The sequence below is a fragment of the Zootoca vivipara genome, chromosome 8 (assembly GCF_963506605.1).
Source record: "Zootoca vivipara chromosome 8, rZooViv1.1, whole genome shotgun sequence".
Classification (NCBI taxonomy): domain Eukaryota; kingdom Metazoa; phylum Chordata; class Lepidosauria; order Squamata; family Lacertidae; genus Zootoca; species Zootoca vivipara.
In genome coordinates this window covers 13,342,935-13,366,192 of record NC_083283.1, presented here as the reverse complement: position 1 = coordinate 13,366,192, position 23,258 = coordinate 13,342,935, and the positions used below count along the sequence as shown (strand labels likewise).

The 23,258-nt window shown below is 46.1% G+C and overlaps 1 protein-coding gene across 6 annotated transcripts; it reads right to left on the bottom strand.

Annotated features, from left to right (window-relative positions):
* Positions 1 to 1,495: 1,495 nt before the first annotated feature.
* Positions 1,496 to 22,799, bottom strand: ANXA13 (annexin A13). Of its 6 annotated transcripts, none has more exons than XR_009557985.1 (12): positions 21,874 to 22,799; positions 18,931 to 19,092; positions 17,879 to 17,954; positions 16,059 to 16,153; positions 14,818 to 14,988; positions 14,673 to 14,706; positions 14,516 to 14,595; positions 13,416 to 13,484; positions 11,599 to 11,700; positions 7,815 to 7,890; positions 6,845 to 6,953; positions 1,496 to 5,535 (listed from the first exon to the last, which is right to left on the bottom strand). XR_009557985.1 is itself a non-coding variant. In XM_060277642.1 (12 exons), the coding sequence occupies exons 2-12, from the start codon at positions 19,006 to 19,008 to the stop codon at positions 5,416 to 5,418; spliced, it is 1,014 nt and encodes a 337-aa protein (XP_060133625.1). In that variant the 5' UTR covers positions 19,009 to 19,092; positions 21,874 to 22,799; the 3' UTR covers positions 1,502 to 5,415. The 6 variants fall into 6 exon arrangements, 5 of the variants coding, with proteins under 5 accessions (XP_060133626.1, XP_060133625.1, XP_060133627.1 ...); XM_060277642.1 differs by having other exon boundaries at positions 1,502 to 5,535; positions 6,845 to 6,957; XM_060277643.1 differs by lacking the exon at positions 11,599 to 11,700 and having other exon boundaries at positions 1,497 to 5,535; positions 6,845 to 6,957.
* Between the last annotated feature and the right edge of the window lie 459 nt (positions 22,800 to 23,258).

The window sequence follows — 23,258 nt, the reverse complement described above, 5'->3', positions numbered from 1 at the left end:
CGCTTGAGGCTGACATTTTGATTCAGATCCTGCTCTAGCAAACCCCAACTGAACTCTGACCCACATGTTCAAATTACTTGCTATTGCTATTTGCGTTCGCTCAACACCTTAGACCCTCTGCTCCCCTGACAACTTCCAACTTCCACAGAAGGTACTTTCTAATTACGGCTGTCTGCCTCTAACGGAATGAAGACCCTGCTGGGTTCTGAGGATGCCTGCCCTGCCCTAAGGGAGGTTATACTTGCACCTACTGATATTACATACCGGTATTGCATGCAGATGGTGTGCTACAGGGCTCGTTGGAATTAAGAGTAACATGTGCATAGGCTGATACATGATGCAAACATGGAAATAATTGCTACAGGAAGAAACCCAGTACCATAGAGCAGTGTTTCCCAACCTTGTGCCTCCAGCTGTTTTCGGACTACAATTCCCATCATTCCTGACCACTGGTCTTGCTAGCTAGGGATGATGCGAATTGTAGTCTCAAAACATCTGGAGGCACAAGGTTGGGAAACACTGCCATAGAGAGGAAGTCTCTGGCCACATGACACCAATCATATTTTCTGGATCGATTTTTGTCCTGGACCAAACAAGCCAACATCAGCAATTTTTGCTCCTGTTTCCATTTTTGTCTGAATTCTCCGACATCCCTACTAATGTCGCATGTAATTTGGACCATTAGCAAAGCAAAATTCTGAAACCGAGCTCCTGGGTTCATCAGACACCTACTGATTGGAGAAGGAAATGTGTTAAGTTAATCATTGGTATTGCTTATTTTTCCATCCACTACTACTCCAAAATGATTAATGTGCTCTAAAAGAAAGGATGTCTTCTCATATTTTCTTTGCTCGGTTGCAAAGCTCCCTGGGTGGCCAAAGGGAACCTCAGCCCTCTCAGCTGAGGCCTCCTCACACACAAAAAAAATGTTGATAAAAGGAGACAAAGCTGTGCTGCAGACCTTGGAGTTGGGACAGGATAGAAAATCTAAATAATGGACTGCAGTAAATAAATACACCTGGATGCATTCATTTCCCAATTGCACTTTAGAATATTACCAGATGGCTTAAAACAAACAAACAAAACAACCCATACCCTCCAATACCCCACAGAGCATGTGTCTTTCAGGGATGTGCTCTCATGGGAGCCAGGTGACTGCAAAAAAAAAGTGTGCATCTCTCAGGGTCAGAAGCCAGAACAGGACATCTCAGGATCCGGTCAGAAGCCCCTTGAACTGGTCATACCAGTCTCTTTGTAGGATGATGGCCCTAACTGAAGGAGCCCCCATCTGCATGACCAAAGAGGTGGCCATGTTACCATGGAAACAACCAGGCCCCTTTTCCCCCAGGGAGAACTCACAGGAACTCAGCTCTGGCAACTCTCAGGTGGGTGCCATTGCCGTTCTAGGAGAACAAGGGAGGTGTTCATGGAGAGTACAGTGGTACCTCAGGTTATGAACTTAATTCATTCTGGAGGTTTGTTCTTAACCTGAAACTGTTCTTAACCTGAAGCACCACTTTAGCTAATGGGGCCTCCCGCCGCCGCCGCGCTGCCGGAGCACGATTTCTGTTCTCATCCTGAAGCAAAGTTCTTAACCCGAGGTACTATTTCTGGGTTAGCGGAGTCTGTAACCTGAAGCATCTGTAACCTGAAGCGTCTGTAACCCGAGGTACCACTGTACTAGAAAAACAGCACTGGAAACAACTAAGGGATAATGTCCATGGGGGTGGGCATTTCCCCCCACCACATCACCTGAATGAAGGCAACATGATCATGTAAGTAGGAGAACAATAGCCAGGGCTGGTCTGCATGTTGACTGGGAGCTGGAAAGGCAGAAAGGCTTCTTACTCTTTGTACTGGTATCCAATGCTATGACTTGGGGGACTCTCCCTAGAAACCTAACGGGGAAGCATGGTCTCCTGGAGTGCTAATGCTGTGAGCCCTTCCACCCTATGCTCAGGTTGCATATGTGTGTAAATAAAACCATATATCCTAAAGACACCACAGTCTCCATTGACCTTCATTCCAAGGAAACCAAACCCTGAGTAAGTGTTGGAACCGCTGGAGTCTCTCACCACTCAGAGATTGGGGTACGCACACCAGTGTGTTTTTATTTAAATTATAGACACTGCTTCTAAATTTGGATATAAACAAACGAATTTTTAATTCGCATATGCAAATTCCATGCAAATCTGTACAATCTGTTGTTCTCTCTTTTTTTTGCTTTTGCGTTGCTTTTATTTCTTTCCTTTCCTCTTTTTGATGCATGTAATTGGCCAACTGGAATAGCAGTCCACAGCCCAAGTATATTGCAATAATTGGTCCCTTAATAACCACAAATAACTGCAATTGTGTCAAGATTTGTGCTTGGGCTTAGCTCCAAGAACTTTGAGTAGAACTAAATTAATAACATTTAATATATTTCTGTTTGAATTGTGGCTCCCTTGCTAATACAACTCAGAGAAATGGACCCTTAGCTTTCTTGCTTCTCATATTAATTCCCTGAGGCCCTGCTCCATTATTTTTAGATTTTCAGCTGTTGTGCCTAATTTTTGAACTTAGTTTCACTTCTGCTTATGTTGCAATCTGGTTGTACTTCCGTCTCATGAGATCTTGACTTTGCTAGTATCTGTGACGGTGCCCCCCCTCCCCGTGAAAGGCATTGCTGGGCTCAGAACAACAGTCGATCCTAGTATGAACGTCTGGACACTTGAGTGGTTATTTATAGATCCGCTTCATTGTGCTCCTATTACAGGACAATCGGTACAACTGGAGGTTTAAGGGCTATGCACGTCTCATGCATTGGACTCCTCCTTTCCTGGAATCTAAGGCGACCACTACTTATCCACCTAAAGCCAAGCTCAGTAATATATCTGCATTCTCGGGCTTCTCTTCAGGCCAGGAGACCAACTTCTCTTATGGACACTCCTCAAATGTAAACATCAAACCAGATGTAAGCAATCCACGGTGTCAGACACTCCTGGGTTTAAGATGATGATGGTGGTAATCAAAATCGAAATCAAAATAATAGCAGTTTTACAGGAGTCCAGTTTGGACCAGAACCAAACACGAGTTGCGTAGGTTAATCTTCCCATAAGACTGTGGCAGAACATGTGTACATTTTTATGTACACACATACATTAAAGCAGACATGTCCAAAGTCTGTTTCAGGGGCCTAATCCGGCCCGCCGATAGATTTAATCCAGGCCCCGTGGGAGTATATGTCCTGGGGTAAAATCCTAACTCCTAAAAGCTCAACAACTTTGGGGTAAAATTGGGGGGGAAAGCTCCTTAAAAAAGCTCAACAACCTTGGTCGGCCCTCACACATGTTCACTTCATCAAATCTGGCCCTCTTTGGAAAAAGTTTGGGCAACCCTGCATTAAAGTTTCAAGTACTGTATACCCCTGAAATAAACAAACACACAATTTTGAAAACCATAAGGGATCCTTACCAGAGATGTCCCAGTGCACATCTGGCTTGACCCTTAACAGAGGTCATGACTAAAATGACATGAGACACTTAATCTCAGGGTTGTGGGTTCAAGCCCCACGTTGGGCAAAATAATATCTTGCTAGGGACCTTGTGCCTTTAAGTAAGCCATTATGCTACGTGCTTCAGCCACCACCGCCAGTGTATGCCAAAGATGTAGGGCAGGGAAATATGACATAGCATAAGGAAGCCAGGAGGGCACACGGGTTAAGTTATCCAAGCTGGTTTGGAGGAGAAGTAAGAAACTTAAGACGCTGGTGGGTTTCTTGGTTTTGTTTTTCGTTTGGCAGCAACACTTGTTTTTCGTTTTGCTTTTTGAGATGTTCAAGTTCTGCCCTGAAAGACAGTTCATCTTGCAACATTTTCTTATGTCCAACATTACAGCTGCCCATGACACACTTTACGGTGCGAGAATAGAGCGGAAAAATAGATGCTTCGCCCCACTGACCCCTTAGGGCAACTTATTGCTTATGCAATTCCGTTACATGAATGTTTACTTGAAAGCAAGTTCCACTAGGGTCAGAAGGGCTCCTTACCAGGTGGCGCTGTGGGTTAAATCACAGAGTCTAGGGCTTGCTTATCAGAAGGTCGGTGGTTCGAATCCCTGCAACGGGGTGAGCTCCTGTTGCTCGGTCCCAGCTCCTGCCCACCTAGCGGTTTGAAAGCACATCAAAGTGCAAGTAGATAAATAGGGACCGCTCCGGCGGGAAGGTAAACGGCGTTTCCGTGCGCTGCTCTGGTTCGCCAGAACCAGCTTTGTCATGCTGGCCACATGACCCGGAAGCTGTCTGCGGACAAACGTCGGCTCCCTCGGCCTATAGAGCGAGATGAGCGCCGCAACCCCAGAGTTGGACATGACTGGACCTGATGGTCAGGGGCCCTTTACCTTTACCAGGTGAACGTGGAAAGGAATTGCCATGCTGATTTGCAAATGCCTTCTAATCTGCCTTTAGTTTTGCATTAATGGGGGTCACTGTGCCCCACATTTTACAAGGCCGAGGGTGAGAGGCGGTGAGTTGCAATAGGTTCAGGGGAGCCATTAGGGAATACTGTATATTCTGCTCAATTAACTTGTGGGATTCACTAATACAAAGGGTGCGTTCAGACATGGGGATCATTGCGCTAGCTTTCCTGTGCAAAGGGACTGATTGCTAAACCACTCAGGGAAAAGTAGCTCTGGGGAGGGAATAGGGGTCTCCTAACAACTCTCAGCATCCTTAATGAAAAATAGCTCCCATAATTCCTTTGGGGAAGCCATGATGATTTAAAGTGGTATCATTGTGCTTTAAATGCATGGAGTGTTTGACATGTGGTAACACAGCGAGTTATAACAGAGGTAGGACTTGAACCTAAACGCTCCATCCCATGGGCTCCTAGAAGTGAGAGTCAACCCAAGAATAGGCCCTCTGGTTCCTGGCCAGATCTAGTCACCTCATGGGATAGGTTCAGAGGGAAAGCTGAGTCTATGCTGGCTACTGTCCCTCTGGCTCTGTGGGGAGGCCTAGCTCCTATTTCAAGAACTGCTAAGTGTGGTAAGCGGCGTCAGTCCACAACATTGTGCTTCTTGAGAGAGAGGAGCAATTGCTGCTTTGCCTCCCCTCCGAGGAAAAGAGCAGATTTTCTGGCAAAGCTGAGGCGGAAAATCCCATGTGCCTGTTCTTGGAAATTAAAAACACAACAACAATATATCCAATTACTAACATTTTGTTGCTGTTTAATGACACTCTGTATCAGCCGCCCGAGGCTGCCTCTTGACTCTGCCCAATGGTAGGGCCAACCTTGCAAATAATTCTGCTCGTTGCCTTCATTAAAAAACAACAACCACCTACAACTGAAGTAGTAATCTGCTAGAGCTATTTCAATACTACTTCTTCATGTATATAAGCGTGCCATTCATTTCGACACCCCTCTTTTCAACAAGGTCTCAGTGCAGCAGGGAGAGCAGCAGCTTCCTGAAATCTCCCGAAGTCTCGGATCGGATGGCTTCGGCCAGAGACCTGCTGTACATCTGCTGAAACCTCTCCTTGATTGTCTGAAGGTCAATCTTGAAAGCAAATGAGAAGAGATTAGGAGTCATGGGTCAAAAGCTTGAAATGCCAGAGCATTCTCTTTGGGGCCATAGGTGAGAAATAGCAGGAGAAGATAAGTGAGCTCTCCTGGGACACACACAGTTAACCGGCTGTTGTTTGTGAACCCCAAGCCCTGTCCATATATAGGCAAGGATTGGAGCAAACTATTAAAAAACCCAACTGCTAATTGTGGCAGGAGCATGCCGGGTCCTGACAAAGGAAAGGGGGTCCTTCCGTAGAGTGAGGTATTCTGGGAGACGCAGCTTGAGAGGAAGCCCGCAAAACTGCCGTTTCCCCAGGGTGGTAGACCTTACATTTGTAAATGACTGAAATTACTCTATCAAAAGGAAAGGGGGAGAGAAGCAGTAGCCTATTCAAATCTGGTGGGTGGCTTTAATCATATTTCTGCGTGGGCTATCAGGAGACCTGCAAGGACACCCACTTCCCAATGTATTCAGTGAACATGTGAGAGGGTGAGCGGCATTGTGCCCATTTGTCATGCCCCCTGATGCCAATGGGCTCGCTTACTACATTCTGATTACTGCTTATGCCAGGTGCCCTATGGGCATGAATCTGTACTGATATAACCTCCTTATTATTCATTTTAAAATTAATTTATATACTGCTTACATGCCCGTTTTTTTAATAAATTGTGTTTAGAAGGTTGTAACCATTGTAGAATGTTTTGGCTTTTAAATTCTGGCAATGATTGCTGCCCTGGGCACTTTTGGGAGGAAAAGCAGGATATTAAATAAATAAATAAATAAATAAATAAATAAATAAATAAATAAATAAATAAATAAATAGAAATGGCTTCTAGGTGCTTTAAAATCACCATCAAAATCAATTAAAATCACAACAAAACAAGCATGCCTCCTTAGTGTATGTGTTAGGGGCTCCACAATTCAAGCATCAACATAAAGTCAAAACAATGTTTTCATAGGTCTACTTACATAGGAGACTGCTGGCACAATTAAATCAGGACGTTTTAGTTCAGCGGAATGGTTGCGTAAAGAGGTGTGCTTTTGTGAGCCAGCAGAATGCCAATACTGTTGGGGGACTTTCATATTTCACTTCCATGAGTGAAAAATCCCACCTTCAAGTTATCACAAGCTGAAAATCATCAGGCCACTGGTGCTAGCAGAGCTACTGTATATTATTAGGTTGACAAGAATGCTACACAAGTCTGTGCTCCCTTCTTTCTATCCGGTCACTTTTAAAGGCGGTACTTACTGCAACGATCACACATCCACACAAGAATTTAAGAATCCCCAAACGGCTTACCTCAGCCCTCGTCACCAGGATGCGAATCAAGGTCTCCTCGTCGGTTCCTGCGCCCTTCATGGACTCATACAGGCGAGTGGCAAAATAGGCTTGGCAGTCCCTGGCACATCTTACTAAAGAAAAACATTCCACGAGGGCCCACAATGGTGCCATCGAGAATGAAAATATGCAGCCAATGAATCAGATACCGAGGGAAAATGACGGTCCGAGTTTCCTCAGGAAGTAGTTACTGGGCAGGGGCAGGGACTACTGTTGATGCAGCTGGCAGGTGAGTGTCGGCCTGAGTTTTGGACCCTGGGTCACCTGGAATAGGTGCTGCTCCTCCTTGCCCCTCCTGTCCCCATGGAACACCCATTCTGTTGGAGTAACTCTGGGGAAGTTACGGTGGCATACATTCCACTGGTTGAGCCCCGGCTCAGTGAAGTTGAGCTACACGGGGACATAGGGAGCTGCCTTATACTGAATCAGACCATTGACCCACTCAAGATCAATATTGTCTACACTGACAGGCAGCAGCTGTCTGGGATTTTAGACTGGGCTCGGCATGCAGATCTGCTGGGCTCAGGTGCAGGGCCGTCTTAATCGTATCTGGCGCCATGGTGCGAAGATCCCTCCCCCCCGCCCTGTTTCACAGAGTGGCTGTCTGGCAGGCACAGCCGTGTGGCGCCCCCTGGTGGCCCGGCACCCTGGCGCATTGCGCCACCCAGCCTTGCCTTAGAGCCGGCCCTGCTCAGGTGAAACAAGCCGCCCCACCTATTCCAAACTCCACTCATCCCGGAGTTTGAATTGTGCTATAAAGGCAAATTATAATTTTAGAAGGAGCTGCGTCAGAGGGGGTTCGGGTTCCAGAATATGATCCCATATAGTTCCCCCCCTCCCCACTCATGATTTCATCCAGTGTAGCAAATAGAGTCACTTCAAGTGATGGTGGTTTTTTTTTAAAAAAAAAAAATTATGTCTTTGTTTTTACCAAGCGTTAGATAGGCCTTCTCAAGGTCTCCAGAAGTTTCGCTCTTAATGGCATCTTCAATATCTTTGCCAGTCAGCTACGGTGCAATAAACAAATAAATCTCATAACTGCTCTTTGTAGTGCAGAGGTTAGACCAGAGATACCATGTGGCATTGCCACTGCTTTTTTGGGGGGGAGGGCAAGGTTTCCTGCTCTTTCCCCTTTAGCCTGGTCCTAAAAATGTATGCTGTCAGTGGGAAGGTGGGGAAAGGAAGAACGCAGCAACTTGCCTGCTTAGTGTATGTGTAGTGAAATATGGACCACATATAAATGCCATCTCCAACTCCTTGAAAGATTCCAAAAAGTCCTCGAAAGTCTCCAAAATTATTTACAAAAGACTCGGGAAGACAGGCGAATTAATATTAGTGTACTGGAAGAAGCAAAGATCACCAGTGTTGAAGCAATGATTCTTCAACATCAACTTCGTTGGACTGGTCATGTTGTGCAGATGCCTGATGATCGTCTTCCAAAGCAACTACTCTATTCCGAACTTAAAAATGGAAAGCGTAATGCTGGTGGTCAACAAAAGAGGTTTAAAGACTGTCTCAATGCAAATCTTAAAAATTGTAGAATAAAAACACTGACAACTGGGAAACACTGGCCTGCGAGCGCTCCGATAGAACAGCCTTTACCAAAGGTGTCATGGGCTTTGTAGACACTCAAACGCAGGACGCAAGGGAGAAACATGCTAAGAGGAAGGCACGCTTGGTAAATCCACACTGTGATCAACTCCTGCCCGGAAACCAATGTCCCCACTGTGGAAGGACGTGTGGATCCAGAATTGGCCTCCACAGTCACTTATGGACTCATTGTTAAAACTGTGGAAGATTGTCTTTATGGAAGACAATCTTACTCGGCTACAAGTGGTCGCCAAAAAAACAAAAAAGGGGGGGGGAAACTCTGCAATTCAAGCACACACATAAAATCATAGAATCACAGAGTTGGAAGGGATCCTGAGGGTCATCTAGCCCAACCCCTTGCAATGCAAGAATCACAGCTAATCTCTGCTCAAAAACTTCCAATGATGAGGAGTCCACCACCTACTGAGGCTGTCCATTCCACGGTTAAACAGTTCTTACCAACAGAAAGTTCTTCCTAATGTTTCGTCAGAATCTCCTCCCTTTGCTACCGGCCTAAATCCTTTCACTGATTTTGAAGCTCTGCTTAAATATAACCGAAATTCCACCTTAACTATTAAAAACAAAAACCTGGCAGCCGGCTCCGAATTCTAGCTTTTTCACAAAAGATATTTTGTGTAAAAGCCAGGCCACCTTCTACCAGTCAGTTGGCAACTTTAGCGAGCAGTCAGGGGTGAAGAACTTGTGAGCTCGAGGCGAGCCTTATTTTTAGAGTCTAATGTATTTGCTTAAGCAAAAAGAGGTGTTTAAATAACTTTAAACTTAATCTAAATAGGCTTAGGGTTTAGTTAAAACAACACTTTTTGAAATTACATATTATCTCAGCCTTCCTCGAAGGAGGTGGGTAGCTGAACTAACTGCCACAAAAATGACCCATATTATTCTCCTGTTTCCCCTTCTCTCCTCTTCCTCCCTTGCCTGTCCTGGGTTAAATTAAGGATTGATTCACCACTGGATGGGTGGGACCTTATTGTACGCTGGTGGTGGTGGTGGTGGTACCGTTTCCCCTTTTTTAAGACACCGTCTTATACCTTTTTTTACTCAAAAAAGAACACGGTGTCTTATTTTCAGGGGATGTCTTGTACGGTACCTTAAGGCCTCCTCGGAGGGGCCAGGCCACTGGTTCGGGATGCTGCTGGGCGCTCTGCGCGGCACCGAGGCGACAGGCTGCTGGCTCGGCGCTCCGCCCAGCACTGCTGGGCGCTCCGGGCGCTTGGCGCTGCAGACCGCCGGTTCCGGTGGCGGGGGGCAGGCCTCGGGCAGCTCTCCCCCCAAAAGAAGAGGCCAGGCGCTGCAGGGCGCTCCGAGCGCTCGGCGCTTCGGAGCGCTCCACTCTGCAGCCGCCGCTTCCGGTGGCGGGGGGCAGGCCTCGGGCAGCTCTCCCCCCAAAAGAAGGGGCCAGGCGCTGCAGGGCGCTCCGAGCGCTCGGCGTTTCGGAGCGCTCCGCTCTGCAGCCGCCACTTCCGGCGGCGGGGGGCAGGCCTTGGGCAGCTCTCCCCCCAAAAGAAGGGGCCAGGCGCTGCAGGGCGCTCCGAGCGCTCGGCGCTTCGGAGCGCTCCGCCCTGCAGTCGCCGCTTCCGGTGGCGGGGGGCAGGCCTCGGGCAGCTCTCCCCCCAAAAGAAGAGGCCAGGCGCTGCAGGGCGCTCCGAGCGCTCGGCACTTCGGAGCGCTCCGCTCTGCAGCCGCCGGCCTCGGGCAGCCAAACAAAAAGAGAAGAGGCCAGGCGCTGCAGGGCGCTCCGAGCGCTCGGCGCTTCGGAGTGCTCCGCTCTGCAGCCGCCGGTTACGGCGGCGGGGCGGCAGGCCTCGGGCAGCTCCCCCCCCCCAAAAGAAGAGGCCAGGCGCTGCAGGGCGCTCCGAGCGCTCGCTGCTTCGGAGCGCTCCGCTCTGCAACCGCCGGTTCCGGTGGCGGGGCGGCAGGCCTCGGGCAGCCCAAAAGAAAAGAAAAGAAAAGAAGAGGCCAGGCGCTGCAGGGCGCTCCATGCGTTCTCTGCAGCAACAGCAGCCGGTTCCAGGCCCCTCTGGCTGGCTGGGGCGCTCGGCGGTCTCGCATGGAGGTATGTCTTATTTTCGGGGGGTGTCTTAGATCTCACTAATGCTAAAAAATGCTGCCATGGCTTACTTTCTGACTACGTCTTAAAAAGGGGGAAACACGGTATATTAGTAGCGTTCAGCAAAGTGGAAATGGCCCTTCTTCACACAGTGAAGGATTTAACTGTGGAATTCGCCACTGCAGAGGTAGCAGCCTTGTTTTGAGTCAGACCATTGCTCCACCTAGCTCAGTCTTGTGGACACTGACTGACAGGGGCTCTCCAGGATTCCAGACAGGTGTATTTCCCCAGCCCTACCTGGAGATGCTAGGATCGAACCTGGGACCTTCCTTGTTGCAAAGCATTTGCTCTGCCACTGAGCTATGTGTGGCGCTTTTCAACAAGAGGTAGTGATGTCCACCAACCTGGGCAGCTGTAAAAGGTGTCATGTCGGATGCAGCAATCCAAGTCATAATATGCCTCTGAATACCAGTTGCTAGGAATCACAACTGGGGAGAGTGTTGCTGTCCTGCTTGGGAGCTTGCGGCAGATATCTAGTTGGCCACCGTGAGAACAAGACGCTGGGCTCTTCTTCTCTTCACATTGGTGGTGCTGTGTCTTCATCATGGAATTCGTGGTCTTCAAGACATTGTTGGATTCCAACTTTCATGAGCCTGCATTGGTTTCCCAAACTTGGGTCTCCAGTGGTTGTTGGACTACAACTCTCACCACCACTAGCGAGCAGGACCACTGGTCAGGGATGATGGGAGTTGGGAGTCCAACAACAGCTGGAGACCCAAGTTTGGGGAAACCCTGGTCTTCATGGTCAATGCTCAAAGGTGATGAGGGTTGGAGTTCAGATGCAGGTTCTCATTGGTCATGGACACCAGCCAACACAACAGTTTAACATTGTATCACACAGGCATACAGAAAAGCAGCTCAGTGTGCAGATTCTTCATTGCAGGGATAGCAACTGCATTTTAAAGCTAGACGCTCGACCAATATTTTACCCACTGGCAGCACTAGCATGGAGCCTCAGGTGAAGTATCAGTTGCCACAACAGAACAAGGGTACTCACATGTTTGTAGGCTTCAAAGGTAGCCCTCAACTGCATGTAGCTTCTCTTCGCCAAGACATCATTGAAAGCCAGCTCGTCAGTTCCCCAACGGCCTTCTCCTGCCTCAGAGATGGAGGACCACTATAACTATCGGTTTTGTGACATATCCACTGAGAACAGGCTAAGAATTTAAACTACAGGAATATAAATACAGGTCAAGCTTGGTTTGTGTTTTTTTTGTGTGTGTGTAGAGAGATTAGGCAATGTTGATTCTGTCAATTTTGCTTTCCCCAAGTTTCCCCAATAAGAAGTTCGGTTCTCCACATTTTCACATAAGTTCGCAGATTTTTTTTAGGTTCATGCGAAAATTCCTGAGACTATTTTTCCAAATACGGTACACAAGTTTGCCTAATATACAGATTTTTGCAAAGCCGTTTTCTCTAAGATAATGCATTTGGGGCGTATGTTTTTTTCACCAATGTGCATTTTTAAAGCAGAGTCTACCCTCGTATATGCGTTTTTGGTACACATTGCTCGGCTGGAGAACTGCGCCGCAAAATTTAGAGGTGCGTGAATTTCAAAGGACGGCTGTTTTTCAGTCCGCATATTGTTTCAGGATGCGCGAATCACGTAGGTTCACAGTTAAACCTGAACTGAATCAATTTCTGCCCCATGTCTGGTAGAAATAGAATGGCCACAGGCCCTCCTTCAACAGGAGAACAGCCAGACCTCTGTTAAAGGATCCAAGTCCAGTTTAAAGATAAAGATCCATGAGAAAGAAATGCAAGATCTTCAAAATTGCTCACCGGCCAGTAGCACCCGGGCAGCAGACTGAGGAAGCATGCAGACCACCTCCTCACAGGCTTCCTTGCTATGATGAGCTAGACGTATTGTATTCCTCTGTTTAAATTTTAATTATTTCTAAATTTGCACCTGTACCAGTTAGCACATATCAGGTGTTCCTGTTCGTTTGTTCATTTTGCAGATCTCTGCTTACTCGTGACCTCTTCTTTGGGCGATGCATATCTATTTTTTAGAAAGTGGCCACCCCAAGGGAGGGATCGACTTCTCTGTGAGGACAGTTTGGCAATGGGATAAGTATGCAAGGAAGCTTTTAGCTGATGGTGAATATTAAGAGTTTGCTTAATTGGAACTGGTGGGCGGTTGGCTGTACCAAAGCACCTGGAATGCAAATCACACCCGACAGCAGGTCAGAAGGAGAAACACTCTAGAGACCCTCCAAGTGTCCGTATTTTTCAGGGGCAGTCCCAGATTTTCAGAAGCCGTTCCGGTTTCTGATTTGATCCCAGAATGTCCCGCTTTTCCTTAGGACCTGCCTATTTTCATTGAGAAATGTTGGAGGGCATGGATAGGATGCCCTTATTTTCATCGGAGAAATGTTGGAGGAGATGTTTTCATTGGAGAAATGTCGGAGGGCATGGATAGGATGTCCCTATTTTCATCGGAGAAATGTTGGAGGAGATGTTTTCATTGGAGAAATGTCGGAGGGCATGGATAGGATGCCCTTATTTTCATCGGAGAAATGTTGGAGGAGATGTTTTCATTGGAGAAATGTCGGAGGGCATGGATAGGATGTCCCTATTTTCGTCGGAGAAATGTTGGAGGGCATGCACTCTCCGTTGCTTCTTCTATAGAGAATGCACCTGGAGAGCTGGGGAAGCACCAGTTTGGGGATCCAGCTGGGAAGATAGCTTGGAATTTCAATGTGTTGAGGCTGATAGCAGGGTACCATGCTGTCTGCCTGTGTGATTGCTTCAGAACCCTAATAATAATAAAAGCTGCTCCACCTGTTTATGTTATATCATTATTGTGCTTACTTCATAGAGATCCTTGGCATCTTTCTGAGCCAGGTTTTCATTAGTCTCCATTCCTTGATCTCTGCTAGCCTGGGAGGGGGGGGGGGGGGTAAACGACAGCCCGTTAAGAAAAAGCACAAACAAAGAGCAGGTTGTTTTCTTTCTAATATGGAAGGTTCCCCCTGCCCTGGGCTAGTGGAAATGGTATTTAGTATTAGGCTCAGCTCTACCATCTGATTTCAAAACCCTTCTTCTTAATTTCAGGTCTGCAACTTCTACTTGTTAGTGAGAGAGTTAACCCCATAACTTATTCGTTTGCTCCAGAATTGAGTCCTGTCACTGAAACTTAAGCTGGCGAACTCCAGCGCAAATTCCCAGAGTGGTTTAACAGTCTCTCTTTCCTGGGGAACTCTAGGAATTGTAGCTCTATCAAGAGAACAGGGTCTCCTAACAAGTCTCAGCACCCTTAATGAACTACAGTTCCCAGGATTCCTTGGGGGAAGCCATGACTGTTTAAAGTGATATGATACTGCTTTGAGAATGTATAGTGCAGATAGATTGGGAATGCACAACCAAACAGAACAATTTCCACACAGTTTAGTGTTGCAGGCAGCCAGTGGTGTGCATTGTCAAGATTCTCCAGAACGGAGGTGAGCAAACAGTGATGGCTCTGGGGAAATGGCTGGTGTAGATGAAGCACCCTTTATTCTGAAAACTTTAAAAGCCATCTGACAGAGAGACGCGTCAGTTTTTATGCTGCCCTCTAGTGAGTGTTGAAAGCTGGAAACTAGTGAGCGAGCAAAGCTAGAAACAAGACACACAAATCTGGTTCATTCCCTGTTGTTTCCTCACTTTTGTTTTGCCCCGTAAGATAAACCTTCTGCACCCCTTGAGCTTTCCCCACTCAGCAGTAGCTTAAAGGAACAAAGGAGACCAGAAAACCCATCTGCATTAAGTAGAATGAGATGGTAGCAATATGAAACCCCAATCTGCCGTGCCGCGGAGCTTTTGCCAGTTTTGGGGTGAGCCTGCTGCAAAAGAGCACCCCAATGGCAGACAGGTGTCCCCAGGACTCAGGTTCTCCCCCTCTGTGATAAAGAAACAGCCCAACCCCTCCTCACCTTCAACACAGAGAGGAGTATCTTCCTCACTGACCCGCTAGTATCGCTTTTGACGTCAGATTCCAGATCCCTGTCAAAGACTTTGAAGAAAAGGAAGAGAGTGACTGCTCAGGCCTTTTCACTCAAGCAGGAGTTCTTGAAATAGGACATGACTTACTCCTTTGGTAGGCAGATTTTATGGCTAAAATTTGCTGGGAGAGAGAAAAGAAAAACAGGTGGTTTCACTGGAGGAGCTGTTTTTTCTCTGTGGTTATCTGGTTAAAAGACATTTAAAAATGATGCTGAAGCCCGGGTGGTCCTACCTGGTTGACCCGTGTGCACAGGATCTCAATCAGGACCGTCTCGTCTGTCCCCACCCCTTTTATTGCCTTCCGAAGCTGCCTGGCCTCATAGTCGCATGGCTGGTCCAGCAGGGCCAGGGCAGTCTTTTCGAAATCCCCACTCAGCTCTCCTTTCAGCACTTCTCCCAGATCCTAAAAAAAACCGTAAGGGAAAAATAATAATCACAAGCCATCCTTTAAGTCACAGAAAATAACACCTTGCACAGGACAAGAGGACAGGAGGAGAATCAGTGGGACTTGCTAAAATATACAAGTCTGAATCAAATAAGTGCTGGTGATGTAATGAGGTAGAGGGTACATTTCATCATATGTGGTGGACTTGTTAAAGGGTAAAAGAGTATTGGGAAATGATATATAATGAATTGAAAAAAATGTTTAAAAGTACCTTTCCAAAAAAGTCAGTGCTTTTTGTTGGGGATAACTCAGAGGGAAATTCCCAGGTGTTAAAAAATATTCTTTATGTATGCTACTAATACGGCCCGTGTTTTGTTTGCCCCAAAATGGAGAATGAGCGAGGCCCCAACCAAAGAAGAATGGCAACTTAAACTGATGGAATACACACAGCTTGCAAATTTAACATACAGAATATGAGAACAAGAAGAACATATATTCATAGAAGACTGGAAAATGTTTACTGATTATATGGGTGAATATTGTGTACATTTAAAAACGCTGGTATCATTAAGATAAATTCAGCAGTGTAAATAGGTTTTGATGGTGTAACAATGGGCTGCTGAATGGTTCAGTTCATGTAAAATATGCAGGGATGTATGGCATGCAAAATGAACCATGGAAAGAGAAGAAAGGAAATCATTGATTTAAGGTTGTCTAAATGGATATTTTGAAATGTAAATTAGAAAAATTTAGTAAAAACTATATACTGTATATAAAAAGGAAGAGGACTGGTGGGAACAGTGGATGGGTGCTGTGATGATGATGGTGATAATTGTCATTTATTTATTTATTTATTTATTCATTCATTCATTGCCCATCTGGCTGGGTCTCCCCAGCCACCCTGGGTGGCTTCCAACAAAACATGAAAATACACGAATCCATCAAACATTAAAAGCTTCCCTAAACAGGGCTGCCTTCAGATGTCTTCCACAAGTCTGGTGCACAGCTGACAGTAAGGGTGGAGAACCTTTTGCGCTCTCGGGGGCCACATTCTCTTCATTTCGAGGGCCATACACCCACAACAATACCTTGCCATATATGGCTTGGTACTTCTGCTTCATTTGCTGTCTCTGGTCTGATGAACGGTTGGACAAGATCTCAATAATGACTTTTTCATCCGTCCCTGTAAAATATGAATGCAAAGGAGGACGTCAGCATGAAAACAATCTTTTTTGTAAAGTGGAGAGGGGGTGGACGGTTATCCCTCTCTTCCCAATCTGAGAGTTTAGGCCTAGCACTGAATGGATGTTGCATACGTAGCCATAAATCAGATATAAGGTAGAGGTAAAGGACCTCAGGATGGTTAAGTCCAGTCAAAGGCAACTATAGGGTGCAGCGCTAATCTTCACTTTCAGGCTGAGGGAATTGACATTTGTCCACAGACAGCTTTCCAGGTCATGTGGCTAGTATGACTAAACCACTTCTGGTGCAACGGGACACCATGACGGAAACCAGAGTGCACGGAAATGCCGTTTACCTTCCCACTGGAGCAGTACCTATGTATCTACTTGCACTGGTGTGCTTTCGAACTGCTAGGTTGGCACGAGCAGGGACAGAGCAACGGGTATTCACCCCATCACATGGATTCGAACTGCCGAACTTATGATTGGCAAGCCCAAGAGGCTCATTGGTTTAGACCACAGTGCCACCTGCGTCCCCTAAATCAGATACGGGGACTCTGTGGACCTCTAGATGTTGTTGAACTCCAACTGCCACCAACCCATGCCAGCATGGCCAACAGTCAGGCATGATGGGAATTAAGGAGGGCCACTGAAATTAATGGCGCTAAGTAAGTCAAGTTGATTAATTTCAATGGGTCTACTCTGAGGGGATCGAACACTGGCAACAACCGTGTTGAGGGCCTCACATTCGTCATCTTTACAATAAATAGTTGTGATGAATTCAGTTGGTGTCTCCTGATCTACGCCACAAATTACTCAAAGCATCTTTGAATGCAAAGTTTTCCTGTGAATGACATGCCTGCTTCTCCTATTGATCAAATCTCACCAATATTTGCAGTTATTCAGGCACACGAGCCTGTAACTGCTGTGTATTTGCACATAAACACCAGCTTAACAGAGTTCCAGATTGATGTTTATTTTTTCATTGGGAAGTGCCAATGAGGTAGACTTCCACTAAAATGTGAGCTGAATTGATTTTCCCTCCTTCCCCTAATGGCAAAAGGCATTTTTATATTAAAAAGGTGCATAAAATGTTGACTACCAATTTGGTGGCCTCCACAACCTCACAACGGTCGTATTCATGCCATGCATTTAAAATGCTGCGGTACCACTTTAAACAGTCATGACTTCACTCAATGCATTATGGGAGCTGTAGTTTGTTAAGGGTGCTGAGAGTTGTTAAAGTAAAAAAGGTAAAGGACCCCTGGATGGTTAAGTCCAGTTAAAGGCAACTATGGGTTTGTGGCACTCATCTTGCTTTTCAGGTTGAGGGAGCTGGCCTTTGTCCGCAGATAGCTTTCTGGGTCATGTGGCCAGCATGACTAAACCGCTTCTGACACAACGGAAATACTGTGACAGAAACCAGAGCGCACGGAAACGCTGTTTACCTTCCAACCGCAGCAGTACCTATTTATCTACTTGCACTGGCGTGCTTTCAAACTGCAAGGTTGGCAGGAGCTGGGACAGAGCAACGGGAGCTCACCCCGTTGAGCGGATTCAAACCGCCAACTTTCTGATTGGCAAGCCCAAGAGGCTCAGTGAGTTAGACCACAGCTCCACCCACATCCACTGTCCCCCCCATCTAAACAAGAGTGCCTTGTTTTGCGGCAGGGTTTGGTCCTCTGCATGGGATTCTTGCCATGCAGGGTAAGTAGCAGCATTCTTACCCATCCCTTTGCAAGCTTTATGGACCTTTTTGGCATCTCGCTCGGCATCAAAATCGTGGTGGCGCCGAATAGTTGGCTAGGAAACAGAGGACATCATTAAATGATGGGGGTGACCATGTTGCTCCCCCCCTACAGTTGTCTTTCTCTCTCTATTTATATACCATAAAAATATAAAGGTGCTTTTACAACAAGAATATTTACACAGAAAAATGTACAAAGACTACCAACTATTATGGAAAGGTGTTAATTGCCTATTAGGGTTGCCAGACTCAATAGAGGACAGGACTTCTGTGCCTTTAATTGCCCTGCTCTCTTTTGAGTCTGGAAACCTTAAAGAGAAACCAGCAGACCCTTTGTTTAATTTCCAAGCAAAGGGTCTGCTGGTTTCTCTTTAAGGTTTCCAGACTCAAAAGAGAGCAGGGCAATTAAAGGCACAGAAGTCCTGTTCTCTATTGAGTCTGGCAACCCTACTGCTAATAGAAGCTTGGCAGCATAGAAAAATTTTCAGCAGGCATTTGAGGGTTAAACCAGAAGGCACCTCCCATTGCCCTTTGCCCTGTCTTTACAGCTGCAAGGGACACATTCCGAGCCTGGCCAGCCACACCTGATACCCAAACACTCACCTGTAGGGTTGTCTGTAGGTTAGCATCATCCCAGACCCGGAGATTTCATTTTGTGTGGATTTCTCCTAATACTATACAGTATACACATTTTTGCATGTGATTTTGCCTCATGTACGCATTTTTGCAAATCTATTTTCTCTAATATGATATGCTATTTTCACTAATATATGCAGGGCTTTTTTCCCCCAGCCAGAGCTCAACTCCAGAACCTCTCAGGTAGGTGCCATTGCCATCTAAGAGAACAAGCGAGAAGTTCATTGTGAAATCTGACACCACTTTTACTAGAAAAATAGCATTCAATATATTTATGAAATTTTGTAAGCACTACTTGGCTGCAAAATCATATGGCAAAACTGGGGCGAATCTTGAAGGATGGCTGTGTTGTGGTTCTCACGTGGTTTTGGAAAATGTGGAATTAGGTAGGATCACCTTTAAATATGAACTGAATTTCTCCTCTGATCTGTTCTCTGGAGTCCTTGTAATAGATGAATCACACATCCCATGCATCCATACTCACACATCATAATGAGAGGCATTGAACTAGATGAATAATATTGACTGAAACTGCGTCAATAAGTCAACCAGGAAATCCTGAAGACATGAACAGCAAATGTCTCATTTACGTTTCAACAAATACAGTTTGATGGCAGAAGATTAGCTTAGGCAAATCAAGGCTGACAAGATTAATTGTCCATTGACTTGGGTTTAATTATTAATTGTATTAGGAGTTTCTAGACTTAAGGTGTTTTTTTGGGGGGGGGCTGTGCTGATGGGAGTTGTAGTCCGGACATCTGAAGATTGCCAGCTTGTTGAAGGCTGTCCTGGAGAGCAGAATTAACATGGGGCCAGGTGGCGCTGTGGTTAAACCACTGAGCCTAGGGCTTGCTGATCAGAAGGTCGGCGGTTCGAATCCCTGTGACGAGGTGAGCTCCCGTTGCTTGGTCCCAGCTCCTGCCAACCTAGCAGTTCGAAAGCACGTCAAAGTGCAAGTAGATAAATAGGAACCGCTACAGCGGGAAGGTAAACGGCGTTTCCATGTGCTGCTCTGGTTTGCCAGGAGCGGCTTTGTCATGCTGGCCACATGACCTGGAAGCTATACACCGGCTCCCTCGGCCAATAATGCGAGATGAGCGCGCAACCCCAGAGTCGGTCACGACTGGACCTAATGGTCAGGGGTCCCTTTACCTTTACCTTTACATGGGCCCTATAGCAAAACTGTATTTGATGGTAGCAATCCCAAACCCATCCCATCCCACTATAAAATGTGGGTGCTGGGTGACTGTTCTGGAGCAAAAAAAGGGTTGTGTAGGTGAGAACACAGGAAACTGCCTTACATCAGGACAGATTATTTGCCCATCCATCTCAGTGCTTTCTGGCAGAAGCTCTCCAGGATTTTGGCTCGGCTTTGTTTTTCTATTAACTGGAGATACCTACCAGGGAATCAACCCTGGGACTTTTCAAATGCAAAACGTGAGCGTCACAACTCAGCTATGAGCCCACCCTGCCCACGACTTACTTCCAGGTGGTTTTTCCTACCGGGATTTCCCCTCTCTTCTCAGTTAAAACTAAGATATCAGAAGTGAACTCCTCTGGGACAAAGGTTGGGGAATGAATGCAGGAAGCAAGCAGTAGGTGCAAGGAGTATTTGGCTCTGGTCACATGCACGCCCCTTTTGTTAAAATAACCAGACCCCCATCTCCCGTGTTATACATAATCGGGGCAGATTCAGGTTTAAATAAATAGGCAAAGGTAAAGGACCCCTGGATGGTTAAGTGCAGTCAAAGGCGACTATGGGGTTGTGGCGCTCATTTCACTTTCAGGCCAAGGGAGCTGCCGTTTGTCCACAGGCATCTTTTCAGGTCATGTGGGCAGCATGACTAAACCGCTTCTGGCGCAACGGGACAACTATTTATCTACTTGCAATGGTGTGCTTTTGAACGGCTAGGTTGGCAGGAGCTGGGACAGAGCAGTGGGAGCTCACCCCGTCATGGGGATTCGAACTGCCGATCTTCTGATGGCAAGCCCAAGAGGCTCAGTGGTTTAGACCGCAGTGCCACCTGTGACCCATATCTCCTGGCATTATTCCTAGTTTGACTGTAGTCCCATTCACCCATTCATTCCATCTCTATGTGCACAGGAAATGTGTGTATTGGAGGCAGCAGAAATGTGTGTATTGGAGACCAAACTGTGTCCATTAATCCCACCCTTGATGCAACTGTGCCCACCAGCTGAGGTTCTGCTTGCAGGCTTCCCACTGACATCTGGTTAGCCACTGTGAGAACAGGTTTCTCTTTCTAGATAAAGCTTTTGCGATAACTGAATCCACAAGGCTTTTGTTCATCTTTCTCTGCTAATCCCCATGAGTCAACTATTTCCCCAGAGATGGTCCAGATAATCTGTGTGCCCATACTGACCCCACCCTTAATATACCATTTACTAAACTCTGATAGACTTGACTTCTGCAGAGTGTTAACGTTCAGAATTCATAAAAGTCTAGATTGTTAACAATGTAATGTTAAGAAGCAACCCTCTGCATTAATATAATTTTCCGATTCCCCTTTATTTATTTCCGCTTGCGGTAACTCCAAGGAGCCAAAAGAGCTTATAAAGAAGAACCAAAAGTGCCTTTTGGGGAGCATGAGAAGCTGGCATAAGCAAACCAGTTTAAGTTAAGCCGGTGTAAAGTTACACCAGATCCAAACCCTTGTTCAGCAACAGGGTTGCTGCTGCTCTGGCTAAGCCTGGCAGAGGGAAAACAAGACTTTGAAATACAGTGGTACTTTGGGTTACAAACACCTCGGGTTACAAACACTTTGGGTTACAGACTCTGCTAACCCGGAAGTAGTACCTCGGGTTAAGAACTTTGACCCAGTATGAGAACAGAAATAGCACAGCGGCGGCAGCAGCAGGACATCCCATTAGCTAAAGTGGTACCTCAGGTTAAGAACGGACCTCCGGAACAAATTAAGTTTGTAACCAGAGGTACCACTGTAGTCTTCAGTGCCAGATGGGCAGGTCAAGTGACCAAGCAAAACAGGCTTAGGACCTAGGCTACGTCCCTCCCCTTGGGAGGCTTATAGTGGCCTGGCTCAGCCAGTTTGGGATGCTTCCATATCTTTGGCTGAATCCAAGGCTTTCCCCCCTCAGCCGGAACTCACAGGAACTCAGTTCTGTCACCTCTCAGGTGGGCGCCATTGCCATTATAAAAGAGCAGGGAGGCCTTCAGGCAAGTTCTGACACCTCTTTTTCTAGAAAAATAGCACTGGCTGATTAAAACGGGTCCCTTTAGCGTTATGTCTGTAGGCTGCAGAAAAGAAAAAAATGGATCTTTGGACCCCATAGTGAACAAAAGGGAAGAGGAAGATTACTTACATGAAAGTTGCCCATTTCTCCTTAGAACGCAGGGACGTTGTTGTCTAATAAGGCAGGTGTCTCTTAATATCCAGGTTTTATGCTTTTACAGTTCCGGGATTAATAAATAACCCATGGCACCATTTTAGTCATTTAATCCATAAGTGATTGTTTGCACCATCTCTTTCTTAATACTTAGGGGCCATAAAAAAAGAGAGGAAAAACTTGTGTTTTGAGTACTGTAGTTATCTAAAGGTGCTACATTTATTCGAACAGATTAGGGAGGAGATTCCCTCAGTTCCACACAGAGAAACACCTCCCTGGAAAAGCGTCATGGCAGAAGGAAGACCAAACTGGCTCCATTCATGGATCAGGGAGGAAGCAGCTCTCGAGAGCTTTGCCAATGTGTGGCCTAGATAAAATCGGGCAGACTCTCTCATCATACTTCTAAAAGCTGGGGCTATCGCAATGAAGCTGAAAGGACAGACAAAAGGAAGCCCACCCAGCACACAGTTAAACTGTGGAATCGGATCCCACAAGATGCAGCAATGGCCACAAACCTGGATGGCTTTAGAAGGGAATTAGGCAGAAATTCATGGACAAGGTTGTCAATAGCTACAAGCCATGATGGCTTTAAGTTTTCCCTTCGCCGTTGGAGGCAGTATGCCTCTCAACAGGGGTGACCTGCCTGAGGTAAAACAGTAAGGTCCCACCCCCGGCTGTCTGCCACCCCCCTGAAAATGTTAATATTGGAATTTGTCACACAATCCTCAAGCAAATGTTTTCCAGGTTGTATTCATAGGTGAGGCTAATTGGTGTTATCGAAAAAGCAAACAGAGCGTACCTGTGGAAGCCTGTACTAGACCACAGTGAGCATTGCTGTCGGTTATTAATTGACCAAGTATATGGGAAGAGTTTGTGCTATGCTGAATTTTCAAGGCTAATGAGTGAAGAAGTAATCATAGGGTAAGGACTCTGGGATGGGGTATTTTGGAGTGCAAAGAAATTTGCATATATATATATATATATATATATATATATATATATATATATATCCTGTTTCTCCAAAAATAAGACGTAGCCATAAAATAAGCCATAGCAGGATTTTTAAGCATTCAAGGAATATAAGCCATACCCTGAAAATAAGCCATAGTAATAGGCAGTTTAATCTTGGTTAAACTGTACCATACTTACGTAATAAAAAAAATAAGACATCCCCTGAAAATAAGCTATAGTGTTGTTTTTTAAGGAAAAATAAATATAAGACGGTGTCTTATTTTCAGAGAAACACGGTATATATATTTACACGCATATGCCCTTGGCTTTGCTAAGTTCTTACCAGAACGTTTCTTTGCCCTTATACTCTCACTGATGCACAAACACAATTACAGTACATATTGTTCAAT